Source organism: Myotis nattereri, assembly GCF_964212035.1.
Source record: "Myotis nattereri genome assembly, chromosome: X".
In the NCBI taxonomy this organism is placed as follows: domain Eukaryota; kingdom Metazoa; phylum Chordata; class Mammalia; order Chiroptera; family Vespertilionidae; genus Myotis; species Myotis nattereri.
In genome coordinates this window covers 143,138,978-143,163,526 of record NC_138078.1, presented here as the reverse complement: position 1 = coordinate 143,163,526, position 24,549 = coordinate 143,138,978, and the positions used below count along the sequence as shown (strand labels likewise).

The window sequence follows — 24,549 nt, the reverse complement described above, 5'->3', positions numbered from 1 at the left end:
CAAGCAAGGAGCATCTTGCCTGGCACGGAGTAAATACTTGATAGACACTCACAGTCATGTCAGTACATTAACACGCAACAATGTGTCCAGCCATTCCTCTCCCACTTTGAGAATAGACTCCTTTCAGTTTGAAGTAACAATCCATAATCACAAGCAACACACATCTTTTCTGGGAATTTTATTTGGGGTGAGTTTGTCTTTGTTTGCTCGAATACCAATGAATGGGCTTTCTGCTTCTGGCTCAAACGGAAGAACAGGGACTGGACTTATCTCCTGCCTGAGACAAGCAAACAAGCTGGATTATATGAAACAGGAAGGCCAACAAATGGGAAACAAACAAGGTGAGCCCTTGAGAGAATGTCCAGGCCACAGAGCAGGAAGGGGAACTGAGGTGCAGCTCAGCCGGCTCCCTGGGCTTAGGAGATGGATCAGACAGTCCAGCAGGTAGAGTTGACAGGGCGGAGGACTGGGAAGAGAGCAGTAGAGGGAAAAACTCTTGCATATCCAGAGGGTCCCTCTGGAGTATTCCACAGACCACTGATCAGCACAGTCTCTTCGTGAGGAGACTAGATGAGGTATGGAGTCCAGATCATAGGAAGCAAATGTCCCATTTGACCATTCTTTGGTCGTATTTCACATGGAATATTGCATTCAGTTCTCAACATTGCATTTTTTTAAAAAATTTTTTTTAAATAATATTTTTATTGAGTTCAGAGAGGAAGGGAGAGGGAGAGAGAGATAGAAATATTAATGATGAGAGAGAATCATGGATCGAGCCTGCAACAGGGCATGTGCCCTTGGCTGGAATCGAACCTGCGACCCTTCAGTCCACAAGCTGACATTCTAGCTACTGAGCCAAACCAGCCAGGGTGAGCATTGCATTTTTTCTTTTGAGAGGGAGCCTCAAAAGAGAATGTTTCCAAACAACATAGACCAAGATAGTAAAAAGCCTAGAAATTAAATGATACTAGGAAAACTGGGGAAGCAGGGTATAAGGGACTGAAGAGGGGTGGGGGGAGGAGGACGAAGGGACTCCTCATGGAGTTCATTGTCATAGGATTTGACCTTGGGATCTTTGGGCATTTAAGAGAAGGAATGTTAGAAATTTCTAATTCTTCAATAAAAGCCATACAAAAGGAGAAGTGGACAAAAATTCTGATTAACCACCCAGCCAGTGTGGCTCAATGGTTGAGCCTCGACCTATGAACAAGGAGGTTTGCTTCCTGGTCAGGGCACATGCCCGGTTGCAGGCTCCATCCCCAGTGTGGGGCATGTAGGAGGCAGCCAATCAATGATTCTCTCTCATCATTGATGTTTCTCTCTCTCTCTCTCTCTCTCTCTCTCTCTCTCTCTCTCTCTCTCTCTCTCTCCCTCTCCCTTCCTCTCTGAAATCAATAAAAATATTTTTTAATTTTTTTTTTAAATTCTGATTAACCAAGCAATTGGATCTAAGGGGCAAATATGAAAACTGGGAGTCACCAGGAAGAAAACCTGTGAAACCTCCTTCTAAAGCAGGCTAAGGTAGCAAACAGAGGGACCTGGCTTAGAAGCCCCAGAGCACATAAAAACTTCTCATCAAGCCCTGACCAGTTTGGCTCAGTGGATAGAGCATTGGCCTGCAGACTGAAGGGTCCCAGGTTCAATTCCAGTCAAGGGCATGTACCTTGGTTGCAGGCACATTCCCAGTAGGGGGTGTGCATGAGGCAGCTGATCGATGTTTCTCTCTCATCGATGTTTCTAACTCTCTGTAACTATCCCTCTCCCTTCCTCTCTGTAAAAAATCAATAAAATATATTTTTTAAAAAACAACAACTTCTCATCAACCAATAAGGATATCTCCGCCTCTGTTGAGGCCGCAGATAGCTGCTCTGGCGAAATTTCCACTCGGTCCTTCCTCTTATCAGAACGTCGCAAGATGATGACAGAATGGATGTGAACAATTCTGACGGTGTCAACCTAAGGAAAAATCCACAAAAATGTTTACTTCTGTCTCTCTCCAATAATATCTCCCTCTGCAATTATAGAATTGCATTGTATTACATTATCAGGTTAAAGATTCCATTTTAGAAAACTGATATTCTCCCCGCGAATGATGGAATGTTTCAAATAAAAGACATCTAACCTCACCATATACATTTCAAAACAAAAAAATACTAAAGCTAATATTTACATCAAGGAAGGGCTTTTTGAATGATCAACTTAAAATCATCTGATTCACAACTATGTGTGAGACACACAAAAGAAGACAATTTTCACAGTGCTGAAAATTCAAATGTTTAAAATGCTAACAGTCTGGTTGAGCAAGTATATTAATTCACTACATTATAGAATAATGCAGTAAATTAATGCTACAGAAGGTCAAAGGAAAGGAGTCACTTAGATTAAAAAAAATCTTCATAGAAAAGGCAGATGAGCGTTCATATTTCCTGACTGCTGTGTGTGTGCACACGCATGTGTTTGTGTGTGTGCGTGCATGTGTGTGTGTGTGCATAGATAGAATTTCTTAAGATTTCAAATGCATGTGGGTGATATGTTTGGGAGACAAGTTGGCCAACTGATTTAAAGAGAAAACTTGAGATGGAATGGCAGATAGTAAGGCTGAGAAAGAAGGTTAAAGTAAAAATGTGCGGGACCTCAAATGCCAACCCATGACCTGCAGGATGAACCGGACAAAGGAAAATATTTCAGATCGCCTGGACATGAAGGGATGATAACGTACTGGATTAACTATATGGCAGAGATGGAAGAAAGAGATTTGAGATTCATTAAGAGGGAAGAATCCACAAGATTTGGGAGCTTATGGGCCATGGGTGATAGAAGACAGGACAGTGTCAAGGATGACTCTGAAGTTTTAAAGTTGAATGGTGAAACAGGAGGCAGATCTAAGTTTAGCAAGGATCAGGACGGAAGGAAGGAAGGAAGATGAGCGTGTTTTCCGATGAGTTGATCTGGGATGAGAGGATGCAAATAAAAGCAAGGAATAGTGTGGAGAGACACCCCAGAGGTCCAGGCCTAAATCAAGGGAGGTACCCACATTTTGGATGGAGTACAATAAGAGGAGCCAGGAAGGAAGACAGAGGAGTCAAAACCAGAACAATGAAATGGTTCAAAAGTTTCAGGGGGAAAGATGGGTGTGGCATTGCCAGACGTTGCAGGGACATGGGTAAAATCTAAGAGGAGATTTTTGAGTAAGCTACAGACCTACACAGTGCAATACAGCAGCCATTATGCACATGTGGCTATTGAGCTTGAAATGTGGTCCCCTTTCATGCCTTTGTCTACCTGGTGAACTCTCTCATAGCCTTTAAATTCCCTTTGATGAGCCTTTAAATGCTCATCCTATAAAGAACTGATCATTCTCCCTTGTCATATGTTTTTTAATAATACAAATACACATCTTTGCTAGAGTTTATGTCATGTTGTGTTCTCTTGGTTGACACAATTTCCTCCTCTACTAGAATGTAAGATCCTAAGAGCAGGGAACATGTTTTAGTTATGTTTTTACCCCAGTGACCATACAGTGTCTGGCAGGCACAGAGTACACAATATGGAAAATCAAAAGCAGAGACAGAAAGACACTTGACCTTCGAAGGAGCGACAAGAAAAAGAACTGACTTTTCATTGTAGTTTTGATTTGCATTTCCCTAATAGCTAGTGAGTCAAGCACCTCTTCATATATCTGTTGGCCATTTTGTATGTCTTCTTGTGAGAAGTATCTGTTCAGGTCCTCTGCCAATTTTTTAATTGGATAATTATTTTGCTGTTAAGTTGGATGAGTTCTTTCCAGTTTTTGGATATTAACACCTTGTTGGAGCTATTGTTTGCAAATATCGTCTCCTATTCAGTTGGTTGCCTTTTTGTCTTATTGGTGGTTTCTTTTGTTGTGCAGAAGCTTTTGAGTTTGATAGTCCCATTCATTTTTGTTTGTTTGTTTTGTTTTTACTTTCTTTGCCTTTGGGGTCAAATTCATAAAATCTTTTCTAAGACCAAAGTCCATAAGTTTAGAACCTATGTTTTCTTTCTGTGTAGTTTATTATTTCAGATCTTATATTTAGGTCTTTGATCCCAACACCATTCATTTTTTTAATTTTTATTTTTTGTTAAACCTCCCTCCTGAGGATATTTTCCCCATTGATTCTTAGAGCAAGTGGAAGTGGGGAGAGAGAGAGAGAGAGAAAGAAACATCAATGTGGGAGAGACACACTGATGGGTTGCCTCCCACATGCACCCCCAGGGGGACTGGGGATCGAACCTGCAATCCTTTGGTGCATGGGGCCCACACTCTATCTAACCACTTCAAAACACAGGCCAGGCTTCCCAGAACCATTTATTGAAGAGGCTTTTTTTTCTCCATTGTACCACCTCACATCTGTTAAAATGGCTATTATCAACAAGATAAGTAATAACAAATGTAGGAGAGGATGTTGAGAGAAAGGAACCCATATTCACTGCTGGTGGGAATGTATACTGGTACAGCCACTATGGAAAACAGTATGGCCCAGCCGGTGTGGCTCAGTGGTTGACATGAAGCTATGAACCAGGAGGTCATAGTTCAATTCCTGGTCAGGGCATATGCCCAGGTTGCAGGCTCAACCCCCAGTAGGGGGCGTGCAGGAGGCAGCCAAGTGATTCTCTCTCATCATTGATTTTTCCATCTCTCCCTCTCCCTTCCTCTCTCTGAAATAAATAAAAACATATTTCTTAAAAAAGTAAACAGTATGGATGTTCCTCAAAAAATTAAGAATAGAGTTACTATATGCCCCAGTAATCCCTCTCCTGAGTATCTACGCAAAAAAATTGAAAACATTTATTTGCAAAGATATATACATCCCTATGTTCATTATAGCATTATTCATGGTGACCAAGACATGAAAAGAACCAAAGCGTCCCTCAATAGATGATTGGATAAAAATATAGTACATATATACAATAGAATACTACTCAGCCATAAGAAAAAATGAAATACTGACATTTGCAACAACATGGCTGGGTCTTGAGAATATCATTCAAAGCAAAATAAGTCAGAAAAATTCAAGAACCATATTTCATTCATGTGGGATATAAAACTGAAAGCAACAAATGAAGAAACAAGAGAAACAAACAAAAAACTCATAGAAACCGATAATAGTATGGTGGCTACCAGAGGGAAGGGAGGTGAGGGGTAGTAAAGGGTAAAGAGGGTAAAAAATATGGTGATGAAAGGAAACTTGACTTTGGGTGGTGGACACACAATGCAATATACAGATGATGTATCATAGAAATGTACTCTTAAGATCTACATAATTGCATTAACCAATGTCACCCAAATAAATTTAATTTTTAAAAAAGAAAAAAGAGCTGACTTTTCAACAGAAACAATCAAAGCCTAAAGAGAATGAATACAACCTTCAGAATTGAAGGCAAAATACAGATACGTGTATATGCAAAAAAGTTGAGAGAATTCATTATCAGCACAGAAATACTAAAGAGAGTTCTTCAGGAAGAAAGAAAATCCCAGCTATGAAGGAAAGAATAAAGAACACTGTAAAGAGTAAAATATGTGTGTAAATGTAAATGAATACTAATTGTACAAAACAGTAATAATAATGTCATGTGGTGTGTAAAATATCCATAGAATTAAAATGCATGACAGCAATAATCCAAAAGGTGGGAGGGTGTAAATGAAATTAAAGTGTTCTTAGATTCTAGTATTAGCAGAGAAATAGTAAAAAAAAATATATCCATTTTTATTAGACTAACAAGTCAAGAATATATATTATAATATGTAGGATAAGCACTAAAAGGAAAGTAAAAGGTTATAACTAATTAATGGAGGATCAAAGCGGAACAATAAAATACAGTTAATGAATCCAAAAGAAGGCAAGAACAGGAAAGAACAAACCAAAGTGGGTCAAATAGAAAGCAAAAAGATGGAGCAATAACCCACATATATCAATCATTACAACAAAGGTAACTGGACTAAATACTCCAATTAAAAAGATTATCAGGCTGGATTATCAAAACTATATGTTCCTAATAAGACACACTGTAAATATTAATACACAGAAAGGCTAAACATAAAAGAATGGAAAAGATATGCCATGCCAACACTAACTAAAAAGATAAGGTCCCTGAATTCTCGTGAAGTTTAATATCTACAGTCAAACCTCGTTTCTCGAACCTCTCCCATTTCCAACATTCGGTTCTGGACCAAGTTGTTCAGAGAAAAGGTCTCCCTTGTCAAACCAAACTTCCACTAACAATCCTTTCAAGCTTATAACTCAGCATGACCAAAAGCATCTCTCTCAGGCAACAAAGGAAAAAATGCTTTTGTTGCTGGAGAAATCAATGATGAGCAAAATTTTAAAACATAAAGCGGCCATCAAGAGTGCCAATGTTGCTAAGGATGTGAAAGAAACTGACCACAGGCAATGGAAGAGGTAGGAAAACTGTTGTTGATTTGGATAAAGGAAAAGCAGTTAGCCAGGGGCAGCACTTGGGAGGCAGTGATATGTGAACAAGCAAAGATGCTGCATGCTGACCTCAAAGACATCCCTGGACCAAATGCTAAAAGTGATTCCTTTAAGGCTAGTAGGGGTGGTTCGATAAACTTAAGAAAAGAAGTGTTTATTTGTAGATTAAACAGTAAATTAGACATGTACCGTATATAAGAAAGGTTACAACAAGGAATCATTTGGGGGTCTAGAACAGATTAATTCTATTTCTAATGGGTGAAATGATTCAGTTTTTGAACAAATCACTTCTCGAGCAGCCTTCTGGAACAAACTGAGTTCGAGAACCGAGGTTCCACTGTATTTGGATGGTACAAACTGACACAGAATTTAAGATAAGGGAATAGACTCTTGAAAAATAAAATTATGTCATTAAGATTGGAAATGCACTTTAGTAGGAGCTGATGCCAAGGGTGAATATTTTTTTTGTCTCTAGTCAGAAATGGCTGCAGTATCCAAGAAGAGTGAGCAAAAGAAATTCAGGATAGAATGGCAAGACCAGGCCAGGAATAGATGAAAAACAAAATAAAATAAGCATAAATAAAGGCTACAAAGGACTAACAGGTGTCCCTGAAAGCCACAGGTAGCTGAAGGGCCAGAGGAAGACTGTTATGGTCATAGTCATGTAAGTAGTAAGATATTCCAGTTTGGCTAGATCGGCCCCTACACCTTTTCAGTCTTGGAATTAAGATACTGAAACCAGTTCCTTTTGTTCCTGTGTCTTGGTATAGATCAAGGGTTGGCAAACTATGGCCTGCCTGGGCTGCTTTGGGCCAAATCTGACCACGTCCATTCATTTATGTATTGCAGCTGCTTTTGTGCTACAATGGCAGAGCTGAATAACTGCAACAGAGACCACATGGCCCACAGAACTAAAAATATTTTCCATCTGGCCCTTTCCAGAAAGTTTGCATCCTCTGGCGTGGCTTTCCATGGGTAATGGGCACATAACACTAATTCCCTATTGTAGAGGACATACATTCATTCATACAATATGTATTTATTGAGTATATACTATATGGGAGGCAATACAGAGTAGCCTAAGTGTACAATGATAAACAGGATACAGTAGTGACATCCAGGAAGAGAGACAGGGAAACAACTCCACAACAGCATATAAGCACTGTAATAGATATGCTCAAGGAGCTAGGGTAGCACAGAGGAGGCTATTTAACCTAGCCTACAGGTCAGGGCAGGCTACTTAAAGGAGGCAAGTGGCACCCAGGCTGAACTGCCAGGGATAAGTTGTTAACCAAGCGGAGAAGAGGGAAGCAGTCCATGCATAACCACCAGCAGATACAAGGAGTGAAACAGCAGAGCATAATGTGGAAACCGACATAATTTACCATGGTTAGAACTTAGATCCATGTAAAGAAATCCTATCTAATAATAGCCGAAACCGGTTTGGCTCAGTGGATAGAGCGTCGGCCTGCGGACTGAAGGGTCCCAGGTTCGATTCCGGTCAAGGGCATGTACCTGGGTTGCGGGCACATCCCCAGTGGGGGTTGTGCAGGAGGCAGCTGATCGATGTTTCTCTCTCATCGATGTTTCTGACTCTCTATCTCTCTCCCTTTCTCTCTGTAAAAAATCAATAAAATATATTTAAAAAAAAAAAAAAAAAAAAAGAAATCCTATCTAATAATAGACAAACATGGTAATTAACCGTACCTCCCACACACTTCCCATTGGCTAATCAGGATGATATGCAAATTAACTGCCAACCAAGATGGCGGCTAATTTGCATACTACAGGCAGGGCGGGACAGCGCCATCCCGCCTGCCCCCCTGCCATCCGGACCTGCTATCTGTGACCGGGGCGGCAGGCAGGCAGCCCGTATGGGACCAGACCCAGGGCTGGCCAGCGGGACCACAGCGATCTGCCACCAGACACGCCCACAAACGGCCCTCAGGCAGGGATGCATGGCTGGCAGGTACTGATGCACTGATCAGCCACTGGCTGCGCCCACAAACGGCCTTCTCGTGGGGCTCCCGGGTTGGCAGGTGCTAATGCACTGATCCACCACTGGCCACACCCACAAACGGCCTTCCCCTGGGGATCCCGGGTTGGCAGGTGCTAATGCACTGATCAGTCACTGGCTATACCCACAAACGGCCTTCCCGTGAGGATCCGTGGCTGGCGGGTGCTAATGCACCCATCAGACACCGGCTGCGCCCACAAACGGCCTTCCCGTGGGGATCCCGGGTTGGCGGGTGCTAATGCACTGATCAGACACCGGCTGCACCCACAAACGGCCTGCCCGCTGGGATCCCGGGTTGGCGGGTGCTAATGCACTGATCCACCACTGGCCACGCCCACAAACGGCCTTCCCGTGGGGATCCCGGGTTGGAGGGGGCTAATGCACTGATCAGCCACCGGCTGCACCCACAAACGGCCTGCCCGCTGGGATCCCAGGTTGGCAGGTGCTAATGCACCCATCAGTCACTGGCTATACCCACAAACGGCCCTCCCGTGGGGATCCGTGGCTGGCAGGTGCTAATGCACCGATCAGACACCGGCTGCGCCCACAAACGGCCTTCCCGTGGGGATCCCGGGTTGGCGGGTGCTAATGCACCCATCTGCCAATGGCGACGCCCACAAACGGCCTTACCGTGGGGATCCCGGGTTGGCGGGTGCTAATGCACTGATCCGCCACTGGCCACACCCACAAACGGCCTTTCCCTGGGGATTCCGGGTTGACAGGTGCTAATGCACTGATCTTCCACTGGCCACACCCACAAACGGCCTTCCCATGGGGATCCCAGGTTGGCGGGTGCTAATGCACTGATCTGCCACTGGCCACACCCACAAACGGCCTTCCCGTGGGGATTCCGGGTTGGCAGCTGCTAATGCACTGATCCGCCACAGGCCACACCCACAAACGGCCTTCTCGTGGGGATCCCGGGTTGGCAGGTGCTAATGCACTGATCCACCACTGGCCACACCCACAAACGGCCTTCCCCTGGGGATCCCGGGTTGGCAGGTGCTAATGCACTGATCCGCCACTGGCCACACCCACAAACCGCCTTCCCCTGGGGATCCCGGGTTGGCAGGTGCTAATGCACTGATCCGCCACTAGCCACACCCACAAACGGCCCTCCCCTGGGGATTCCGGGTTGGCAGGTGCTAATGCACTGATCTTCCAGTGGCCACACCCACAAACGGCCTTCCCATGGGGATCCCGGGTTGGCAAGTGCTAATGCACCAATCGCCACTGGCCACACCCACAAATGGCCTTCCCGTGGGGATCCCGGGTTGGCGGGTGCTAATGCACTGATCAGCCACCGGCTGCACCCACAAACGGCCTGCGCGCTGGGATCCCGGGTTGGCAGGTGCTAATGCACTGATCTTCCACTGGCCACACCCACAAACGGCCCTCCCGTGGGGATCCCGGGTTGGCGGTTGCTAATGCACCCATCTGCCAATGGCGACGCCCACAAATGGCCTTACCGTGGGGATCCCGGGTTGGCGGGTGCTAATGCACTGATCAGCCACCGGCTGCACCCACAAACGGCCTGCCCGCTGGGATCCCTGGTTGGCAGGTGCTAATGCACTGATCAGCCACTGGCCACACCCACAAACGGCCTTCCCGTGGGGATCCCGTGTTGGCAAGTGCTAATGCACTGATCAGCCACTGGCTATACCCACAAACGGCCTTCCCGTGGGGATCCGTGGCTGGCGGGTGCTAATGCACCCATCAGACACCGGCTGCGCCCACAAACGGCCTTCCCGTGGGGATCCCGGGTTGGCGGGTGCTAATGCACTGATCAGACACCGGCTGCACCCACAAACGGCCTGCCCGCTGGGATCCCGGGTTGGCGGGTGCTAATGCACTGATCCACCACTGGCCATACCCACAAACGGCCTTTCCCTGGGGATTCCGGGTTGGCAGGTGCTAATGCACTGATCTTCCAGTGGCCACACCCACAAACGGCCTTCCCAGGGGGATCCCGGGTTGGCAGGTGCTAATGCACCAATCGCCACTGGCCACGCCCACAAACGGCCTTCCCGTGGGGATCCCGGGTTGGCGGGGGCTAATGCACTGATCAGCCACAGGCTGCACCCACAAACGGCCTGCCCGCTGGGATCCCAGGTTGGCAGGTGCTAATGCACCCATCAGCCACTGGCTATACCCACAAACGGCCCTCCCGTGGGGATCCGTGGCTGGCAGGTGCTAATGCACCGATCAGACACCGGCTGCGCCCACAAACGGCCTTCCCGTGGGGATCCCGGGTTGGCGGGTGCTAATGCACCCATCTGCCAATGGCGACGCCCACAAACGGCCTTACCGTGGGGATCCCGGGTTGGCGGGTGCTAATGCACTGATCCGCCACTGGCCACACCCACAAACGGCCTTTCCCTGGGGATTCCGGGTTGACAGGTGCTAATGCACTGATCTTCCACTGGCCACACCCACAAACGGCCTTCCCATGGGGATCCCAGGTTGGCGGGTGCTAATGCACCAATCGCCACTGGCCACGCCCACAAACGGCCTTCCCGTGGGGATCCCGGGTTGGCGGGTGCTAATGCACTGATCAGCCACCGGCTGCACCCACAAACGGCCTGCCCGCTGGGATCCCGGGTTGGCGGGTGCTAATGCACTGATCCACCACTGGCCACACCCACAAACGGCCTTTCCCTGGGGATCCCGGGTTGGCAGGTGCTAATGCACTGATCCACCACTGGCCACACCCACAAACAGCCTTCCCATGGGGATCCCGGGTTGGCAGGTGCTAATGCACCAATCGCCACTGGCCACGCCCACAAACGGCCTTCCCGTGGGGATCCCGGGTTGGCGGGGGCTAATGCACTGATCAGCCACAGGCTGCACATACAAACGGCCTGCCCGCTGGGATCCCAGGTTGGCAGGTGCTAATGCACCCATCAGCCACTGGCTATACCCACAAACGGCCCTCCCGTGGGGATCCGTGGCTGACAGGTGCTAATGCACCGATCAGACACCGGCTCCGCCCACAAACGGCCTTCCCGTGGGGATCCCGGGTTGGCAGGTGCTAATGCACCCATCTGCCAATGGCGACGCCCACAAACGGCCTTACCGTGGGGATCCCGGGTTGGCGGGTGCTAATGCACTGATCCGCCACTGGCCACACCCACAAACGGCCTTTTCCTGGGGATTCCGGGTTGACAGGTGCTAATGCACTGATCTTCCACTGGCCACACCCACAAACGGCCTTCCCATGGGGATCCCAGGTTGGCGGGTGCTAATGCACCAATCGCCACTGGCCACGCCCACAAACGGCCTTCCTGTGGGGATCCCGGGTTGGCGGGGGCTAATGCACTGATCAGCCACCGGCTGCACCCACAAACGGCCTGCGCGCTGGGATCCCAGGTTGGCAGGTGCTAATGCACCCATCAGCCACTGGCTATACCCACAAACGGCCCTCCCGTGGGGATCCGTGGCTGGCAGGTGCTAATGCACTGATCAGACACCGGCTGCGCCCACAAACGGCCTTCCCGTGGGGATCCCGGGTTGGCAGGTGCTAATGCACCCATCTGCCAATGGCGACGCCCACAAACGGCCTTACCGTGGGGATCCCGGATTGGCGGGTGCTAATGCACTGATCAGCCACCAGCTGCACCCACAAACGGCCCGCCCACTGGGATCCCGGGTTGGCGGGTGCTAATGCACTGATCCGCCACTGGCCACACCCACAAACGGCCTTTCCCTGGGGATTCCGGGTTGACAGGTGCTAATGCACTGATCTTCCACTGGCCACACCCACAAACGGCCTTCCCATGGGGATCCCAGGTTGGCGGGTGCTAATGCACCAATCGCCACTGGCCACGCCCACAAACGGCCTTCACGTGGGAATCCCGGGTTGGCGGGGGCTAATGCACTGATCAGCCACAGGCTGCACCCACAAACGGCCTGCCCGCTGGGATCCCGGGTTGGCAGGTGCTAATGCACCCATCAGCCACTGGCTATACCCACAAACGGCCCTCCCGTGGGGATCCGTGGCTGGCAGGTGCTAATGCACCGATCAGACATCGGCTGCGCCCACAAACGGCCTTCCCGTGGGGATCCCGGGTTGGCAGTTGCTAATGCACCCATCTGCCAATGGCGACGCCCACAAATGGCCTTACCGTGGGGATCCCGGGTTGGCGGGTGCTAATGCACCGATCCGCCAATGGCCACACCCACCAACGGCCCTCCCACGGGCATAAGTGGCTGGCAGGTGCTAATGCACAGATCTGCCACCGGCCCCGCCCACATATAGCCCTCAGGCTTTCGACCCCAGCAGCAGCAGGGACAGCGTGGCTCCTCTGTCATGTCAGCTTCCTCATGACAGTTTCGGAAACTGACAGTCGGAAGGAGGAAGTCCCACCCCCACAGAATCATCCAGAATCAGCCGTCAGTTGCACAGCTCTCAGTGGCCTGACAGGCAGGACTCTCATTCACCTGCATCTCAGACCGTGTCAGTAGACAGGTAGGACTATGTCCAAAGAAAAACAGTTGATACAAGGTAGCTCTGCAGCCGAAAGGTGTCGGCATTATCGACAGAAAATGTCTGCGGAGCAACGTGCGTCTGATCTTCAAAGAAGGCAGCATCTGCAACAGAATGTATCTGAAGAATAGCTACTGGAAAAACGTCACTCTGAAGCTGAAAAACAGAGGCGTCTTCAACAGAAAATGTCTAAAGACCAACATGCCTTTGAAGTTGAAAGAAGGCGGTGGCGATGACAGACTATGTCTAGAGAACAGTCAACAAGTACTACCAATACCGGTAGGAACTGCCTTCTCCGCGAAAATGGAGTACATGAGGATGCAATTCTCGAACATAGTTGTGGTGGAATGACTGTGAGATGTGAATTTTGCGTATCCCTAAATTTCTCAGATGAAAAACCATCCGATGGGAAGTTTACTCGATGTTGTAGCAAAGGGAAAGTCTGTCCAAATGATATACATTTTCCAGATTACCCGTATATTTAAAAAGATTAATGACAAACGAAGATTCTGACAGTAAAAATTTTATGGAAAATATTCGATCCATAAATAGTTCTTTTGCTTTTGCTTCCATGGGTGCTAATATTGCATCGCCATCAGGATATGGGCCATACTGTTTTAGAATACATGGACAAGTTTATCACCGTACTGGAACTTTACACCCTTCGGATGGTGTTTCTCAGAAGTTTGCTCAACTCTATATTTTGGATACAGCCGAAGCTACAAGTAAAAGATTAGGAATGCCAGAAAACTAGGGCTGCTCAGAAAAACTCATGATCAACATCAACAACCTCATGCATGAAATCAATGAATTAACAAAATTGTACAAGATGCTACATGAAGTAGAAAAGGAAGCCCAATCTGAAGCAGCAGCAAAAGATATTGCTCCCACAGAGGTAACAATGGCGATTAAATATGAGCGTAACAGTGACCCGGGTAGATATAATTCTCCCCGTGTAACCAAAGTTGCTGTCATATTCAGAAACGAAGATGGAGAACCTCCTTTTGAAAGGGACTTGCTCATTCATTGTAAACCAGATCCTAATAATCCAAGTACCACAAAAATGAAACAAATCAATATCCTGTTTCCTACATTAGATGCAATGACATATCCTATTCTTTTTCCACATGGTGAAAAAGGCTCGGGAACAGATATTGCATTGAGACTCAGAGACAACAATGTAATTGACAATAATACTAGACAAAATGTAAGGACACGAGTCACACAAATGCAGTATTATGGATTTCATCTCTCTGTGAGGGACACGTTCAATCCTATTTTAAATGCAGGAAAATTAACTCAACAGTTTATTGTGGATTCGTATTAAAAAATGGAGGCCAATCAGATAAATTTCATTAAAGCAAACCAATCTAAGTTGAGAGTTGAAAAATATAGTGGTTTGATGGATTATCTCAAATCTAGATCTGAAAATGACAATGTGCCGATTGGTAAAATGATAATACTTCCATCATCTTTTGAGGGTAGTCCCAGAAATATGCAGCAGCGATATCAGGATGCTATGGCAATTGTAACGAAGTATGGCAAGCCCAATTTATTCATAACCATGACATGCAACCCCAAATGGGCAGATATTACAAACAATTTACAACGCTGGCAAAAAGTTGAAAACAGACCTGACTTGGTAGCCAGAGTTTTTAATATTAAGCTGAACGCTCTTTTAAATGAATGTCTGTAAATTCCATTTATTTGGCAAAGTAATCGCTAAGATTCATGTCACTGAATTTCAGAAACGCGGACTGCCTCATGCTCACATATTATTGATATTAGATAATGAGTCCAAATTAGGTTCAGAAGATGACATTGTATAGTTAAGGCAGAAATTCCAGATGACAACCAGTGTCCTCGACTTTTTCAAATTATAAAATCAAATATGGTACATGGACCATGTGGAATGCAAAATCCCAGTAGTCCATGTATGGAAAATGGAAAATGTTCAAAGGGATATCCGAAAGAATTTCAAAATGCGACCATTGGAAATATTGATGGATATCCCAAATACAAACGAAGATCTCGTAGCACCATTTCTATTCGAAATAAAATTGTTGATAATACTTGGATTGTCCCTTATAACCCGTATTTGTGTCCTCAAATATAACTGTCATATAAATGTTGAAGTCTGTGCATCAATCAGAAGTGTCAAATATCTATTTAAATACATCTATAAAGGGCACGACTGTGCAAATATTCAAATTTCTGAAAAAAATATTATCAATCATGACGAAGTACAGGACTTCACTGACTCCAGGTATGTGAGCGCTCCTGAGGCTGTTTGGAGACTTTTTGGAATGCAAATGCATGACCAATCTCATGCAATCACAAGATTAGCTATTCATTTGCCAAATGATCAGAATTTATATTTTCATGCAGATGATTTTGCTGAAGTTTTAGATAGGGCTAAAAGGCATAACTCGACTTTGATGGCTTGGTTCTTATTGAATAGAGAAGACTCTGATGCACGTAATTATTATTATTGGGAGATCCCACAGCATTATGTGTTTACTAATTCTTTGTGGACAAAACACCGAAAGGGTGGGAATAAAGTATTAGGTAGACTGTTGACTGTGAGCTTTAGAGAACCAGAACGATATTACCTTAGACTTTTGCTTCTGCATGTAAAAGGTGCGGTAAGTTTTGAGGATCTGCGAACTGTAGGAGGTGTAACTTATGATACATTTCGTGAAGCTGCTAAACACCGGGGATTATTACTTGGTGATACTATCTGGAAAGATATGATTGACGATGCAATCATCCTTAATATGCCCAAACAACTACGGCAACTTTTTGCATATATATGTGTGTTTGGATATCCTTCTGCTGCAGACAAATTATGGGATGAGAATAAATCTCATTTTATTGAAGATTTCTGTTGGAAATTACACCGAAGAGAAGGTGCCTGTGTAAACTGTGAAACGCATGCCCTTCACGAAGTTCAGGAGGTATTCACATGGCATGGAATGAAATGTTCACATTTCAAACTTCCGGACTATCCTTTATTAACGAAGGCAAATACATGTGATCAATTGTACGAGCAACAAAGGGCAGAGGTTTTGATAAATTCTCTGAATGATGAACAGTTGGCAGCCTTTCAGACTATAACTTCAGCCATCGAAGATCAAACTGCACACCCCAAATGCTTTTTCTTGGATGGTCCAGGTGATAGTGGAAAAACATATCTGTATAAAGTTTTAACACATTATATTAGAGGTCGTGGTGGTACTGTTTTACCCACAGCGTCTACAGGAATTGCTGCAAATTTACTTCTTGGTGGAAGAACCTTTCATTCCCAATACAAATTACCAATTCCATTAAATGAAACTTCAATTTCTAGACTCGATGTAAAGAGCGAAGTTGCTATTAAAAAGGCCCAATTTCTCATTATTGATGAATGCACCATGGCGTCCAGTCATGCTATAAACGCCATAGACAGATTACTAAGAGAAATTATGAATTTGAATGTTGCATTTGGTGGAAAATCTCCTTGAGGGGATTTTCGACAATGTCTCAGTATTGTACCGCATGCTATGGGATCGGCCATAGTACAAACAAGTTTAAAGTACTGCAATGTTTGGGAATGTTTCAGAAAGTTGTCTCTTACAACAAATATGAGATCAGAGGATTCTGCTTATAGTGAATGGTTAGTAAAACTTGGGGATGGCAAACTTGATAGCAGTTTTCATTTAGGAACGGATATTATTGAAATCCCCCATGAAATGATTTGTAACGGATCTATTATTGAAGCCACCTTTGGAAATAGTATATCTATAGATAATATTAAAAAAATATCTAAACGTGCAATTCTTTATCCAAAAAATGAGCATGTTCAAAACTTAAATGAAGAAATTTTGGATATACTTGATGGAGATTTTCACACATATTTGAGTGATGATTCCATTGACTCAACAGATGATGCTGAAAAGGAAAATTTTCCCATCAAATTTCTCAATAGTATTACTCCTTCGGGAATGCCGTGTCATAAATTAAAATTGAAAGTGGGTGCAATCATCATGCTATTGAGAAATCTCAATAGTAAATGGGGTCTTTGTAATGGTACCAGATTTATTATCAAAAGATTACTACCTAACATTATTGAAGCTGAAGTATTAACCGGATCTGTAGAGGGAGAGGTTGTTCTGATTCCAAGAATTGATTTGTCCCCATCTGACACTGGCCTCCCATTTAAATTGATTCGACGACAGTTTCCTGTGATGCCAGCATTTGCAATGACTATTAATAAATCACAAGGACAAACTCTAGACAGAGTAGGCATATTCCTACCTGAACCCGTTTTCACACATGGTCAGTTATATGTTCCTTTCTCTCAAGTTCAAAGAGCATGTGATGTTAAAGTTAAAGTTGTAAATACTTTATCCCAAGGGAAATTAGTCAAGCACTCTGAAAGTGTTTTTACTCTTAATGTGGTATACAGGGAGATATTAGAATAAGTTTAATCACTTTATCAGTCATTATTTGCCTCAGTGTTGTTTTTATATCATGAGTTTGTTGTTGTTATATTTTATTATTGTCTATTTATTAATAGAATTATGTATTATTTTCATATACATTGTACTCATTTCCTTTTATCTCTCATACTTTTATTATAGAGAAAGGGCAAATAGCAATATTAAAATATTTCCTCTATGCCGTAACCAGTTTGGCTCAGTGGATAGAGCATCAGCCTGTGGACTGAAAGGTCCCAGGTTCGATTCCGGTCAAGGGCATGTACCTTGGTTGCGGGCACATCCCCAGTAGGGGGTGTGCAGGAGGCAGCTGATCGATGTTTCTCTCTCATCGATGTTTCTAACTCTCTATCCCTCTCCCTTCCTCTCTGTAAAAAATTAATAAAACATATATTTTAAAAAAATATTTTCTCTAATTAATTCCTTTTAAATATGCACGAATTTCATGCACCGGGTCACTAGTCCTAATATATAAAAACCCAGGGTCTGTAACGAACAAAACGACTGAACACCAGGCTGCGCACGCAGCAGGCTCTGGTGCGTGGGGACTGGCAAGCGGGCTGAACTGCTCACCTCTCAGGGAGAGAGAGAGGCGGGGCTGATTAGCAGCTACCACAGCTGCTGGTGAGGCCCGGAGAGAGAGAAAAGCAGGGTCTGATCCGCAGCCTCCTCGAGGCCTAACCCAGCAATCTGACATCCCCCAAGGGGTCCCCGATTGGAAAGGGTGCAGGCTGGGCTGAGGGAACACACACACACACACACACACACACACACACACACCCGTGCACAAATTTTGTGCGCCAGGCCACTAGTATCCTATAGAATAAAACCCTAACATGCAAATCGACCAAACAGCAGAACAACCAGTCACTATGATGTGCACTGACCACCAGGGGGCAGACACTCAATGCAGGAGTTGCCCCCTGGTGGTCAGTGTGCTCCCACAGGGGGAGCACCACTCAGGCAGAAGCCAGGCTCACAGCCAGGCTCACAGCTTCCCCTCTGGGGAAGTGCTAAGAGGGTGCAGGCTGGGCTGAGGGACTGCCCCCCCTAGTGCATGAATGTCATGCACTGGGCCTCTAGTAAGGACATAAACAGAAATGAGAGGCCCTGAATGCTTCACTAATGGGACTTCATCCTAAGGATTTTAAGCAGAGGTATATCAGACTTATGTTCTCAAAAGATTACATCCTAAGCAGTAAGAAAGGACTAGCATCGAGAGAGACTCGGATCAAGGAAACTAATGGAGAGGCTAGCACAGAAATCGAAGAAAGAAGTGATGAGGACCTCAAATAAATAAGGTAGCAGTAATTGGGATGAAGCATTGGAAACAAATATGAAAGCAATTTAGGTTTATGGCTCTCAATGGCAGGCAGTGGTTACCAAACTTGGCTGCACATAAGAATCACCTGGATAGAGCATTATGCTAAGTGAAATAAGCCAGTCAAAGAAAGAAAACTACCACATGATCTCACTCATTTATGGATAATAAAGACCATTATAAACTGATGAACAAAAATAGATACAGAGGCAGAGCAGCCTCGAACAGACTGGCAAACTACAGCGAGAAGGCCGGGGAGGGTTGGGGGGCAGGAGGCAGGGGGGTAAGAGATCAACCGGAGGACTTGTATGCATGCATATAAGCATAACCAATGGACACAAGACACTGGGGGGTAGGGGAGGCCGGGGAAAGGTCAAGGTGGGGGGGCAAGGAAACATATGTAATACTCTTTGTAATACTTTAAGCAATAAAACAAAATTTAAAAAAAAAGAATCACCTGGATAGCTTTTCCAAATTCTGCTGCCCAGGTCACACCCCAGACCAACTGAACCACCTCAGGATTTTTTAAAGATTACTGGGTGAGTCAGGGCTTGGGAACTACTGTGGCAGCAGGGATGTTGAAGGGTTTGAGGAAGAGAAAAGGTTCAGTTTTGAACATGTTAGTTTAAGATGCCTGTGTTTAGCCCAGCTAGTGTGTCTCAGTGGTTGAGCATTGAACTATGAACCAGGAGGTCATGGTTTGATTCCAGCCAGGGCACATGCCTGGGTTGTGGGCTCAATCCCCAGTGGGGGCATGGAGGAGGCAGCCAATCAATAACTGTCTCTTCATTGATGTTTCTATCTTTCTCCCTCCCTCTCTCTTCCTCTCTGAAATCAATAAATATCCTATATAATAAAAGCCTAATATGCTAAGTGTCCGACCATTTGTTCAACCATTCTACCAGTTGCTATCATGCACACTGACCACCAGAGGGCAGATGCACCAACCAGTAGGTTAGCTTGCTGCTGGGGTATGGCCGAAGGGAACTGGGCAAGACGGGCTGGACATGCCCTGGAGCCCTCCTGGGGTCCCTCCCTGGCCTTTAAAATATTTCTTCTAATTAATGTCCTTTCAATGTGCACGAGTCCGTGCGCGAGTAGCTCGCTGCCGCTTGCCTCAGCTGGCCACCCCGCCCACCACTGCTGGTAGCTCTCCACCGCTCCTACCTCGCTGCCATGCCCTCCTGTAGCTCTCTGCCTACTGCCCCGCCCTCCCGTAGCTCTCTGCTGCTTGTAGATTGGTCATGACATTGTGGTGTCCAGGCTAATTTGCATATTCCTCTATTATTATATTACATTTTAAAAGATGCCCATGTTTAGCTAAACTTGGATGTCCACTAGACAGTTGACTATGACATTCTAGAGCCTGGAATAATTTATACTAACTAGCATCTACTGGTTAACAACAACAGTCAAAATAGCCAATATTTATTGGCTACCTGCCATGTGTCAGGCACTTGTAAAAGGGCTTTTCATGTATTAAATTAATTCTCCCAATGACCCAGTGAGGTTAGTACTATTGCTATGCCCATTTTATAGGTGAGTGTTTTACTTACATTACGCAAATCCAACTTTCCCAACAACTCTATGAGGTTGGTGATGATCACTATCTCTGTTTTACACATAAAGAATGAGAAGCTCGAGGATGTTAAGTAATGTACCCAAAGTCACACAGTAAGTATCAGAGAAAGGATCTGAAGACAGATCTCTCTAACCTCAATGTCTGTTGCAACTAAAGCCACAGGAGAGGTGATGTTGCCTAAGAAAACATTCTGGCAAGCCCAGCTGACATGGCTTAGTGGTTGAGTATTGGCCTATGAACCAGGAGGTCAGGGTTCAATTCCTGGTCAGGACACATTCCCGGGTTGTGGGCTCGATCCCCAGTGTGGAGCATGCAGGAGATAGCCAATTAATGATTCTCTCTCCTCACTGATGTTTCTCTCTCTCTCCCTCCCTTCCTCTCTGAAATCAATAAAAATATAAATAAAAAAAAACATTGTGGGAAGAGAAGGAGGCCAAGGCAGAAACTTGGAGAATAATGAATGAATAGGCAGGGGAGGAAGAGTCCAAAAAGAATAAGGAAGGGGAGGAATATGGAGATACCGCAAAAACAAAACAAACAAAAACCCTCATAGGAGTTCTGAGTTCCGAACTGAAAGATTAAGAGATGCACCAAGAAACAATCCAGAGATGTAGCAATGAGAAGGGGGCTGGAGAGGCAGAACTGGAAAGCAGATTTTGGTGGGTTTGAATGGAGAAGGTAAATAAGGGCTGGCTCTTAAAGGAAGGATGTGAGAGGAATGATTACAGGGAGATAGATGATCAAGAAGTGATTTTTCTGTCCCTTCTGAAAATGAGAGTGATGTAAGCACATTTGTATCCCAAGGGAAAAGAGCCAGATGACAGAAGGTTGAAGACACAGAAGAAAGACAATGTATTTCTTTTTTTAAATATACTTTTATTGCCCTAACTGGTTTGGCTCAGTGGATAGAGCGTCGGCCTGCGGACAGAAGGGTCCCAGGTTCGATTCCAGTCATGGGCATGTACCTTGGTTGCGGGCACATTTCCAATAGGGGGTGTGCAGGAGGCAGCTGATCGATGTTTCCCTCTCATCGATGTTTCTAACTTTCTATCCCTCTCCCTTCCTCTCTGTAAAAAATCAATAAAATATATTAAAAAATATATATATATATACTTTTATTGGTATCAGAGAGGAAGGAAGAGGGAGAGAGAGATAGAAACATCAACGATGAGAAAGAATCATTGACGAGCTGCCTCATGCAAGCCCCCCTATTGGGGATCGATCCCACAACCTGGGCATGTGCCCTGACTGGAATCGAACCTGGGACCTTTCAGTTCGCAGGCCAACTGGCTATGGCAAGACAGGGTATTTCATAAGCAAGGTCCTTGAAGAAACTGTAGCTCTGGGTAGGGAATGAACTTCTTTCCTTCATATAGGAAGAAAGAACGCCAAGTGGTTAACACGATGAATTTTGTATATCCTATATAATAAAGTGGCAATATGCAAATTGACCCTCATGCCCTCACATCACAAGATGGCCACCCCCGTGATGTCACAAGATGGCCATCACAAGATGGCCACCCCATGTCATCACAAGATGGCTGCCCCACGTCATCACAAGACGGTTGCCACAAGATGGTTGTCCCCATGTTGTCACAAGATGGCCACCCCTATTGTCACAAGATGGCTGGTAGGGGAGGGCAGTTGGGGGGGACTAGGCCTGAAGAGGAGGGCAGTTGGGGGGGACCAGGCCTGCAGGAGAGGGCAGTTGGGGGTGATCACGCCAGCAGGGGAACAGTTAGGTGTCAATCATGCTGGCAGGGGTGTGTTTAGGGAGTTATCAGGCTGGCAGGCAGAGTGGTTTGGGGCAATCAGGCATCCAGGCAGGTGAGTGGTTAGGAGTCAGCAGTCCTGGATTGAGAGAGGGTCAGGCTGGGCTGAGGGACACCCCCCCCCAGTGCATGAATTTAGTGCACCAGACCTCTAGTAGAGTTAATAAGTAGATGGAGTTGTTGCCCTATAGCTTTTATCACCTCTATCATCTGCTTGGCAGAGGAGAGGACATAATTTTGTTATTGTCTTTTACACAAGCACTGGCCTGCACCATAATGGGGGAAAATTAACTGTTCCTATACAATGATTAGGTTGAGAAGCATTATACTAGACCATATGACTAGAACAAACCAGAAAAGAGAAAGTCAAGGTAGACTAAGAACTATGAGCTTTGGATAGTTTGCCTGTAAGGAGAGAAGGTTTTGCCTGAGTAGATATTCGGACTCAGGATAAAAAGATAACAATGACATGAGTCAGCCAGAAAAACAGACAGATGTCAGCAAGGAGGAAAGCTGACAGTGATTACTCATCTTGATCAAATAGTAAAAATTCGCTACAAAGAACAGAAAATTGGTCCCATTCCTAGTGAGTAGATTTAACTAGAGAGAACACGCCACTCAGCCACAAATGCGGTCCTACACAAAAGGAATCGATCCTTGGCTGAGTTCATCAAACAGAGCACAGAAATCCCTCCCCAACTGCAAGTCTCCATCATGCAAATTCAAGCACACATACCTTTTCAGCGACTGTGCGCATTTCAGTTCCAGTATATGTAAATTTGGAGTCACTCCTTTTGGGGATAAATTAGAAAAAAAGGGAACAATAAAACCTTAGCAGAGACAAAGGAAGAAGGAAAGTAAACTGAAGGTAAAGCTGTGAGAAGCAGTCTGACACGCATGCATATGTGGCTGAGCGTATAAAGTTTTCATGGGCAAAGCTAAACTCCTAGTATCCTTGGTATTAAAGAGGTGGGCATGAGAGTATACATTCTGCTATGCTTCTAGGCTTAAGTTAAAACTTCAAAGCATCCAAGCTACTGGAGGTCTCTGAGATCACTGTAGGGTTCAGCAGCAGGAAGCGGAAAGCCATGGAAATGGAAGAGTGAGTTTAGATGAAGGAATGGGTCAATAGGGGGAAACGTCTCTTAATATGCACATTATCTGCCACAAAGAAAATGACTAGTATCTCACTGTCATTTTAGGGGAGACAGAACATAAAAACATATCAAGCAAGGAAATGGAAAATAGCAGCACCATATCAGTCAACAGAATTCTATCTGTAAGAGAGTTCACACGTTCACTCATGATCTTGTTTCCCTAAACCACATTTTTCACATAAGGTCACAGATATATCAACTGAAAATCCTCCTACTAGGAAGTTAGCTGGAAACCAATCTTTAGGTTTGGGAAGCTATTCAAAGTGTATCATTGAAGGAGCTCCAGACTGATTGTGGTAATTTAAAATACAATCCCTAACCAATATTGCCAAGCTTGTCATAACTCTGAGTTAATAATGGCATATAGACCAAAAGACACGAGTAAACAAACATTGTCTTACCTGGTGTCATCATTCAACTAGAGTGAGAAAGAGGAGAAAACATTATTGATCACAGTACGCTTATTTGATGTACATGATACAGATTATACGAAAAATAGGGCATGCGAGCATGAAAAACTGGAGAATTTTTACTTCGGATTGTAAGCAACTAAGCTCTATTTCCTCATCCTCTTTCGCTCCTCTGCAACACTTTATCGCTGCAGAAACTTTTGTGTCTTTGAAACCCTCTCCTCTCTTAGGTTCTTTGATACAATTAAAATGCATCCTAGAGGAAAGATTGCAGCTGCCCTAACAGTGGTCAGTAGCGTCTTAATACACTGATGTCCTATTGTGCTATACTGTCTTTCTGGCCTGACTTTCAGGTTTGATCAATGGGGTGATAACTTCCAGATTTACAGAAGAGGCCAGGAATTAGTCGAGAAAAAAGCTCTCCCCAACCCCTAGCTTAGCCGGAACGCTGGGGGGTGCTGGGAGGTTAACCAAGCTTCAAGCAACCCGAGGATACCGAAACTCCGCGACAGGACCATCCAAAGGATCTGTCCCAGGATCAAAGCCAGGGTGCCTGTGGCCTCCGCAGCCCTGGGCGCTGCTAACACCGACCCCAAGGACACGCTGGGCTGCTCATCAAGGTTCCGGCCAGGCTAACTCACTGACCTACTCACCTCCCCTATGCACAGTCCCATCACCTCCTCCTTCTCTGTGCTCAGAGCATGGTTGAGACAAACTAGGAAAGCATCCGACTCCAGATGAACCGCCTGCACCGCTTGCACCACCTGCATCGCCATCTTGGTCCGACCCTGCCCACGTCCGGCTAGGGCCCTCTTAGGCCTGACCAACCCTGAGCTCCAGCAAGCGGGTTCCGCGGGGGCGGGGCTTGGGGAGC

General features: G+C 45.5%; 1 protein-coding gene across 1 annotated transcript in view; it reads right to left on the bottom strand.

The window, feature by feature from the left end:
• Nucleotides 1-24,524, bottom strand: part of BRCC3 (BRCA1/BRCA2-containing complex subunit 3) — a 50,184-nt gene extending 25,660 nt beyond the window's left edge. The window contains exons 1-4 of the mRNA XM_081081537.1: nt 24,329-24,524; nt 23,667-23,683; nt 22,845-22,899; nt 1,843-1,956 (exon numbers count right to left, since the gene is read on the bottom strand). Of these exons, the coding sequence (XP_080937663.1) occupies nt 1,843-1,956; nt 22,845-22,899; nt 23,667-23,683; nt 24,329-24,451 (309 nt within the window). The 5' untranslated portion in view covers nt 24,452-24,524. The remainder of the gene's footprint in view (nt 1-1,842; nt 1,957-22,844; nt 22,900-23,666; nt 23,684-24,328) is intronic.
• Between the last annotated feature and the right edge of the window lie 25 nt (nt 24,525-24,549).